This window comes from Brassica rapa, chromosome A02 (genome assembly GCF_000309985.2).
Source record: "Brassica rapa cultivar Chiifu-401-42 chromosome A02, CAAS_Brap_v3.01, whole genome shotgun sequence".
Classification (NCBI taxonomy): domain Eukaryota; kingdom Viridiplantae; phylum Streptophyta; class Magnoliopsida; order Brassicales; family Brassicaceae; genus Brassica; species Brassica rapa.
The window spans coordinates 16,529,590-16,538,700 of NC_024796.2; the positions used below are offsets into that span (position 1 = coordinate 16,529,590).

At 28.9% G+C, this 9,111-nt stretch overlaps 1 protein-coding gene across 1 annotated transcript; it reads right to left on the minus strand.

Moving 5' to 3' along the window:
• Window positions 1–5,911: 5,911 nt before the first annotated feature.
• On the minus strand, window positions 5,912–7,134 carry LOC103868203 (glutathione S-transferase F3). Its single transcript, XM_009146306.2, has 3 exons — window positions 6,819–7,134; window positions 6,662–6,710; window positions 5,912–6,586 (listed from the first exon to the last, which is right to left on the minus strand). Exons 1-3 carry the CDS (start codon window positions 6,966–6,968, stop codon window positions 6,144–6,146), a joined length of 642 nt encoding a protein of 213 aa, XP_009144554.1. The 5' UTR covers window positions 6,969–7,134; the 3' UTR covers window positions 5,912–6,143.
• Between the last annotated feature and the right edge of the window lie 1,977 nt (window positions 7,135–9,111).

Here is a 9,111-nt window from a genome sequence, read left to right on the forward strand (position 1 = left end):
AGTTTGTTATGTATTATATGTTTCCATCTTAATTGGATATACGATTTCACATATAATATTTTGTATAGTTTCAAATATTTATTTTTGTGTTAAATTATATCTATTATTTAAAATTAAAAAAAAATGATTTTTAAATATATTAAAATTGGAATTTTATTTTCTTAATTTCATGTAGTTAAGTTCATTTTCTTATATTTGTAAATATATTGGTGTTATATGTATAAATAGGTATATACTGTTTTAGAAAATAGGAAACATATATATTAAATCAGAATTGCATTAATAAACACAACTTGTAATATTTTGAAAATTCATACAGCAGAACACTACTACACACTAAATCTTAATAATCGTCTGATTTGATTTTTCATAATTTAGTATATTGAATTGTATCGATTTTTTTATCACAATTTGTTTTTGGTTACAATTAAACTAATATAAGCTCATCTTGTTACTATCTTAGGATGAAAAATATATTTTGTAAGATTGTGTATAATTTGATATATGATGTTTTCCATAAAACTAAAAAAAATTGAAATGTTAATAAATTTTGTTATGAAAATTCTAATCATTCAATCAAAAATATATTGATAAATAATCATTTATGCTGTTCCAAATTATTTTATTATCAATTATTAGATCAAAAGATATTTATAATAAAAATATTATTATCTTTTAGAAAAATATATCTGAATTCTTATATTTTTAAGTTCTTGTGAAGTTATTTTTATATATATTAATAAGTATAAATTTTTAAAAGTTATTGATTTTTTTTATTTTTGTTGTAGGAAACATAAAGATTAAAAAAACTAAATTCGTATTTTGTATAAATTTCTATGTTTATATTTTATAAAATTTTCTTTTTATTATTTTATGTGTTTTAATAAAAGGAAAATTACATTAAAAAGTTAATCACAGTTTTATTAAACATAGATAATTTTTATTAATGGAAATCACTAATAATAAAAAAAATGGAAATCACTAATAATATTTTTAATTCATTAAGGGTGTAAGTGTAATAAACCACTGTGAGAGTTAATGTGAGCGCGACACATAAGAAACTGACTTCTTAAATAATATTATAGAGATATCTATGTCTAATTAATATTATATTCTAATAATAATTTACGTGATAAAAGTATAGGATGATTAGTTAACAATGGAATATACGTAGGATTATAGGCAAGATCTTTATTATATATGTATTTAGTAGTTAGGTTAGAAATTATAAAATTGGTTAATATCCATTAATTTGGTATGAACATAACAAAAATAACTATTTGTTGCTATTAACTTTATTTTTATGACAAATTTTTTAATTTAATTGGAGTTGGACCATTAAAAAACTTAAGTAATATGACTCTATTTTAATAGATTACTAGATACAGACCCGCGCTATGCGCGGATATTATTATGTTAATCTGCATTTAAATTATTTAGTTTATATTATATGATTTCCAAATTTGTGGTTTTTCTTTTGTGTTATATAATATGTTTTTCTTACATGTATAAAATTGATTTGTATTATAATATTATTTGTAAATGGTGTTAGTTTACAATATATAATGTCTCATATGTACTAATTCAGTGGTTTGGTTTGGATATTAATAGTGATATAATTTTCATTGAAATAAGAAATAAATTATGTTTATATTTTATATACTTTTTTGAAATCAATCAATGTCAACAGATTCGACTAATTCTCAACAAACCAAACTGGTAACTCTGCATTTATACTTTTTTTTGTCAACTCGATGCATCTATACGTTTTTATATACATTATACCACATACTGTTTTGAAATAATTAATATATTTAATAGTTTAAAACAAAACAAAATTTGTATCTACTATTTAACTTCAGGATCAAAATTTATAAAACAATATATATATATATATATGTTAATTTTTATTGAATAATTAACATTATAGGATTTTCTTATGTTACATTTTTCAAAATAAAAATTTAAACATATTTGCCCAGAACATAGTAATAAAAACTTGTATAGCCCATTAATTTGCAAAATAAATAATATTATTTTCTATAATGGATTAGGTCCATTAATAAACACATTGTGATTATCATATTTAACACCATTTTGATTATCCAAAAAACACATTGTGATTACCCTTTTTTGTAACACCATTTGGCTTATCTATAACTAAGCAGAAACATGTTTTTAAAAGAAACAAAAAAAAATTAAGCAGAAATATTATAACATATTTTATTCCAGAAAGTAAAAATAGTGTCACCCATTCAACTAATTTATTATGAAGAAACTTTTGTTTTTGTCGGTGAAGTCTCAAGGGATCCGAAAACCCAAATCAAGTTCTTCGTCTCTGTCTCTCACTCTCTCCTTTTTTTTTGTCAAACTTTCTCACTTTCTCTATTTTTCGATAGTATGGATCAAGTTATTTACCCAAAATAACAACGAAATCGATTAATATTCTTATCATTTAAACCTTCTCAAGACAGCATGAAGTTTTATAGGTCCATCGGGAAAATTCAAGGTTATCAGATTTACCCATCCAGATCTTATACTTTTTGATATTCTTTGTCGTCTTCATTGGCGGCAGCTCTTAATCTCAAGTAGGCTACGAATTGGTTGTCTAACGTCAACAAATCTCCGGTCTGGCAAGACCGTATCTTTGACATCCTCATTGTCTTGTACGGAATCGTTTCCGTCAAGAACATGATTGTATTGTCTTGTGTAGACCATCAAAGAAGATACGATCTAAATAATATCAAATTTAAATAATATAGATAATAAGTTTTTTGTTCGCTTCTTCGAAATACAATGAAAGAAAATCTTGAAAATAACCAATTCAAATCAAAACTAATGAATAAAAATGAGAAGTTGATAGATATCGAAGCTTCAAATTTAAGGGAAGATGATCAACAGTTCATAGTCTTAGGGTCTGACTGGTATAACCACAGCAGTTGCGGTTGTGGGAGTTTGCGGATGCGGATGGTTGCGGTTTTAAGCGGTTTTAAGAGATTTGTACGACCGGTATACGGTTAGAAATTGATGAATTTGCGGATACTTATAACTGGTTAACACCAAATACAACAGCTGTTAAATAATAAATTAACAATATTTATATTTTATATAATTATAAAAATATTAAACATCATAATATTATAATAAATTTAAAAAATTCTATTTGTAAAATTCTATTTTAATTTTTTTTAATTATAGAAAATATTTTATTTTAAAATTTTATAATTTAAATTAAAATATAATAGATATATTTTAGTATTTCTATTATTTTAATTTAAAATTTTTATTTTTATTTTTGTATTTATATTGTTTAAAAAAAATTATCCTCCCGTAACCATCCGCAATCGCAAATGCTAGCTGAACCACCGTTTGAATTTAGGAGGTATAAAGCAGTTTGAAGCGGTTTAGAACAGTTTGAGTGATTGTTGCAAAACGCCAACAACCGCTGCTAACCGCAAAAGCTGCATTTACGGGTGGTAGAGGGGAAACCAGTCATGCCGTAAATCTATACGGTTAAGGAAAATTATTTAGTGTAGATTTTGATCACATCAGCTTAAATGTAGTTAGAATATTCTGCCTAAAATTATTGAATGTAGATTTTTTTGTTAGATATACAGATTTTGAAATTTTTGAAAATACAATATTTACCAATGTATGTATTTTTATTTAACTAACGTATTTTTCATTTAAGTGTATTACTTTAGCTAATATTACAAACTTATATGATGAATAGGTACGATTCGTACGAAATATAAAGAATTGTCTAACTATCTTATGTACCAAAATGCACCTTTTGTATTGTTACTGATGAACTCGGTGTAGAATTACATAATTCTGGACAATCAAGCTTCCTTGCTGACTATTTTATGTTCATAATGGTAGGTTAGATAATGATAAGCATTTGATGGTGCTGGTGCAGTTCGTGTATTGAAGAAAAGTAAATATGATTAGTCTATTAAGCTAGCTCAGAGAGGAAGAGATGAACATACGCTTAGCTCAGTATTGTTTGGAAATGTTGGTTTATTGGTTATTTATGAAATTTATATTATTATTGTATCAGTAGAAAACCGAAGTATCAAGTATGGTTCGTGTCAGTTCGGTTAGATTTAAGTGACTCGGTTGATATAATGAATAATTGTATCAAGCGTATAATATAAATGGCATAGATTTAAACAGAACATGTATTAGAATACTAGATTTTGACCCGCGCTTTCAAAGCGCGGAATCATTTCTTATTAAAATTTCATTTAAATTAATAAATATTTTTCTAATTTATATTTAAATAGATTTTATATTTGTTTATAGTAATTTTTTTATAATTTTGTCTTCTTTATTTTTTATTATATAATAATAAATTTGTGTACTAATTAATTTGTGCAAACTTCTACTCAATAAATTTAATCATATTATGATTATATATTTGCTAAGGTTATTTATTTACAATTTAAACTTATTAATTAAATATTATATGAAAACTGTAATAGACATTACGTTTTTCATTCTACATATTTTTAAATAATGCATAAATATTAAATTATAATTACACAAATATTAAATAATAATTATGTATTTAAATTGACTTATAATTTTTTTTAAAGAAAATATTGTTGGGCTTCTTTGACTTTAAATTTTTAAATTATTGGGCTGTTTTGTTTAGTTGGACATAAGCAAATGTGTTGGGCTTTTAATTTCTGAAAACCATTAAAAACAATTGAAAAAAGAAATGGAATGTTTTGTAATTAATAAGAAAATTCAGGGGCATAATCATAAGAAGTATTCTGCTTTAATAGTATAGATGTCCAAATTTAAATCACAACTTTCAACAGTAGATAAAAAATAGGACTCTATTTTAATAAATTAGATATTTACCAAAACAACATAAAAACATCATGCTTGTCCCTTTGGTATATTTTTTCCATAATCCCAAAACAAACCCTTGTTAATCAATTAAAAACATTAAACTCAATTTAAAAGTTTAATTAAAATTTAAATTTTTTAATAAAAAGGAAACAAAACGTTAAAATTTAAAATTTTATTTTTTTTATAAAAAAATTTACAAACGTTTTAAACTTTTTATAAAAATAAAACTTTCTAAAACGTTTTTAATAAATTTTATTTAACGTTTTTGATTAAATTTTTTTTATAGATTATTAATTTTATTTTTATAAAGTTTACAAAGTTTATTTTTATTATTTTGTTTATTAATAACGTTTTACAAAGTTTTATTTTTATCAAAAACCTTTTACAAAGTTTTATTTTTAGTTTTTACAAAAAATTTAAAAAAACATTAGTTAAAAAGTATAACAAAAAGGAAAAAAAAAGTTTTTAAACAAAATGTTGAATAAAAAGGAAAAATGAATACACGGTTTAGGAAAGTTAGAATATTACAAATATTTTTTTTGATATTTTTGACTAGGTAAATCGACATATACACGTTTTAGAAAAGTTAGAATATTATAAATATTTTTAGAATATTTTCTTAATCAAAATTTTCATAATTTTTGTCAAAATCAAGTTTTCTTATCGGTAGAAAAACATTTTCTACACTGCGTAGAACCAAAACAAAATTCTCGTAAGCAGATTCTACCTCATGTAGTCGTTTGCTATATCTAACGCTTAAGTTGGTCAAGGTACAGACCAATCCGGTTAGGATTCGTTTCTGTAATTTATATATTTGAATTTTCTTGTGTTCATTAGAAATCTAATGTGTGTTTGCTTTGTCAGACTTTTAGCTAAGACCATCTCTTACTTGTCTGTCATTTTCAGATCCGACAAAGCAAGGAGACTTTTTAAGGATGAGAATGTCCAAAGTCTTATGCCTACAAAGTAAGCACTAAAAGTCTTTGCATACTATTCTCTCACTAATAAGTAACTCCTTAGTTAAGACATTGCAATCTTCTGTAATATTAAATAACTAACTAATCTGTTTTATTATAGAAGAGTTTGAAGATTAACTTTTGATTCAACAAAGATCTCTCAAGAACACAAACACATACAATATTAAACTGAAAATAGAAAACAGAGGAGACATAACAGAAAGACAAAACAGAGCACTGAGAAATTGGGCAATGAGGCAGCCACTTATTTAGTTTGAGCATATTATTACTGTGACTGAAGCAGAATCATTTTCTTTTCCTTTTGTCTCACTGAAGGATCTTCTGGGAAGCTGGCCTGTTGGTGATCTCTGCCACCCACTCGCTGACATGTGGACGCTCATCGAAGAGCTTTTTGGTGGGAGTTCCAAGCAAGTACTGAATGACAGGAATGTGGTGAAGATCGGTCAAAGTAAAAGTTTCACCAGCCAAATACTTGAACTCCTTGAGCCTAGCCTCGTACACATCAAGGACCGTGGCTAACTTGGCCTCTTCTTCTTCAACAACGGCTTGGTCTGTGGTCATGCCATAGAAGAGCTTGAACACTTGTTCCCAAGCAAGCTTTGAAGCCACTGGGTCGAAGTGGTGAGCTTCTACTTCCATTCCAATGGCCATGATTGCGTAGTGGGATATGTTCTTGGAGTCGGCTGGGAGAAGGTTGGTTCCTTCCTCTTCATATCGGTGAGCTATGTACTGAGTAATCGCTCTTGATTCTACACGAGAGAATCAAATCTTGTTAGTGAAATTTTCAAATGAGAGATGATGATGATGCAAGAAAACGTTCATACCGAAGAGCTTGAGGTCTCCATCTTCAAAGGCGGGAACTTTACCAAAAGGCTGCAAACATCAATCAAACACAAAAAAAAACATTCAAGATCCAGACCAAGATTTGTCAAAAGTGGTTGGTCTTGTCTCAAAACTCATGGTTAATATATAAATACTTACGTTGCGGGAGAGGAAGGGCTCTTTCTTGTGCTCGCCGTCTTTGAGCTCGACATGAACGAGCTCAAAGTCGAGGTTCTTCTCGTGGAGGGTGAGGAGGACTCTCCTGGTGGCAGTGGAAGCAGCGTGTCCGAAAACTTTGATACCTGCCATTGATTTTTTTGATTACAAAAGAAACTCTTTGAAATGTGATGTGTTTAATTAATGTTGAATGTGAAGGTGATGAAACAAGAGACAAGTAATGATCGTATTTATACAAGTAAAAAACAGAGCATTTTAATGGATTCTCATTAATGTTTAATATTGTTTTAGCTGATCAATAATGCATCTACAAAACCGTCGCAAACCAATATTGACTAGTCTTCTTTGGAGGATTTGTCAAATTGGAATTGGATTGTTTAAACGTTTGAATATTTGTTTTTTACAATTTGGTTATGAGATATAGTTTTTAAATAATAAAGCATTCAATGAATGTCATCAAAGAAAAGATCAAACAAGTGTGTACTAACGCCCAAATGTCTCAAACTTCCACCTAATAGTCATGCTCCACCTAGTAACGTGACATACACCTTGGTTATTACCGGTTCAGTATTGTTTCGGGATGCTTTTAACCGGCATGATTTCTCGGTTAAATGGGTTTCTATTGATGTGAAATTGGGTTGTACATGTTTAACCCGGGTTTTGGTTTTACAACTTTACTTGATTGACACACTCTTGGTTAGCATATCGGGCATGACTTCTTCCCGGTTCAAAGGTTTTTTTATTTAAAGTTTATTTATGTGGAATTCTGGTTGAAAGGTTCCTTTTAATGTTGAGTTATTACCATTCAAACTCGTGACTGAAACTTTTTAAAAATTAGTCAATGCAAGGTAAGCATGAACAAATGTAATAAAGAATGAAAAGCAAAGCTGTTAAGATGGCATTTTCAAAGGATTGTTTTGTTCGTTTGTTTCCACTCTTCTTTTGTTGACCATCTGTAGGAAAAATAAAGACAATTTTGTAAGGCAGCCTATCATATTCCCTTAAGCTGTCCCAAAAGACCTGTCAAGCTCGTCCATTTCTCAAATGCACTAGCCGATGACACAAACGCGAGCTTAGATGACTCTCTATCGTTCTTGTTCACTGCGTAACCAAGTTTCAGTAAGATCTTTATTATGTTTTTTTAAATGGATGAATTTGAAACTTGTGAATAGGGAATTTAAGAAGAATAACGAACCTGATGTAATAAGAAGAGCTAAATATGAATTAAATGTTTCCACTTTTGTATTTTCATCCGGGTTTGAACACAACTGTCAGTACAACACAAAGAAGGAGCTTCAACATACAGTAACAAAATCTACCTTGTGGAAAGTGAGAGAGGAAGAGAGACAACATGGATGTTTTGACATATAAATATAGTCATTTGATTTGACCATTGTGAGTTGGAAGGAGCAAGCAAAAGACCTTTGTGAAAGCCAAATTAACGGTTCTGACCCATCCACTATCAATGCCTTTCCCTAAGACCAAACATGCAGCTTCCAGATCATTGTTCTCAATGGCTTGTCCTACTTTGCTTAACTTGTAAACAAGATCCTGCAAATACCCTACAAACAAAACACTCACAGAAAAAAACAAAAAGGTCAAAAGCTTTTCCATCTATTGGTTCTGATTACTTAATCAATCATCATCAGATTAGTTCGATGTAAAGTAACAGTAGAACAAGTTAGATAACAATATGTAGACCATATACCACAAAGACAAGACCTATATCTCTTTTTTTTTTTTGAAACATACTTATATTAATGAACTCAAACTAGAGTAGGTGCAGCCGTTAAGGCTAGTTCAGCAGACAAAATCTGCTTTGCTAGCAAATCTGCTTCTACATTTCTCAATCTAGAGATCAAAACAAAGGAGATACATTCAAAAGATGAAGCCAAATCTTGAATATCAGCCAAGATCCCATAGAGACCAGTGATGGCAGTCAGATTCACATTTGATTCGCGCCAGACTGAGCTCCCCGCATTTCCAGGTTGCTTCCCGTAGCGCGAGTGCTTCAGCTGCTAACAGTGTTCTTACATGCATGGTGCGCCGAGACCGAGAACGATGAAATTCTGTTCTGAGAATCCACTGTCCAACCTAGACCTGCAATATTTAAGTTTTCATTCCAAGCAGCATCTGATTTGATTACAACACAGTTTGATGGTGTCCCAAGCGGCTGTGGCCCGTAATGCTTCTCTTGCCGGGATTGCTCCGTGAACAACTTTCCATGCGAAAAGCTTTGTCTTTGGTGATGTCTTGAGGCTCCAAATTTCCTTTT

Bases quoted from the DNA above. Each gene is read 5' to 3' on its own strand.
- LOC103868203 (XM_009146306.2), bottom strand. From the start codon at position 6,968: ATGGCAGGTATCAAAGTTTTCGGACACGCTGCTTCCACTGCCACCAGG. The intron at 6,711-6,818 runs GTAAGTATTTAT...TGATGTTTGCAG, and splicing joins AGCCCTTCCTCTCCCGCAAC to CCTTTTGGTAAAGTTCCCGC. The intron at 6,587-6,661 runs GTATGAACGTTT...TCTCTCGTGTAG, and splicing joins TGGAGACCTCAAGCTCTTCG to AATCAAGAGCGATTACTCAG.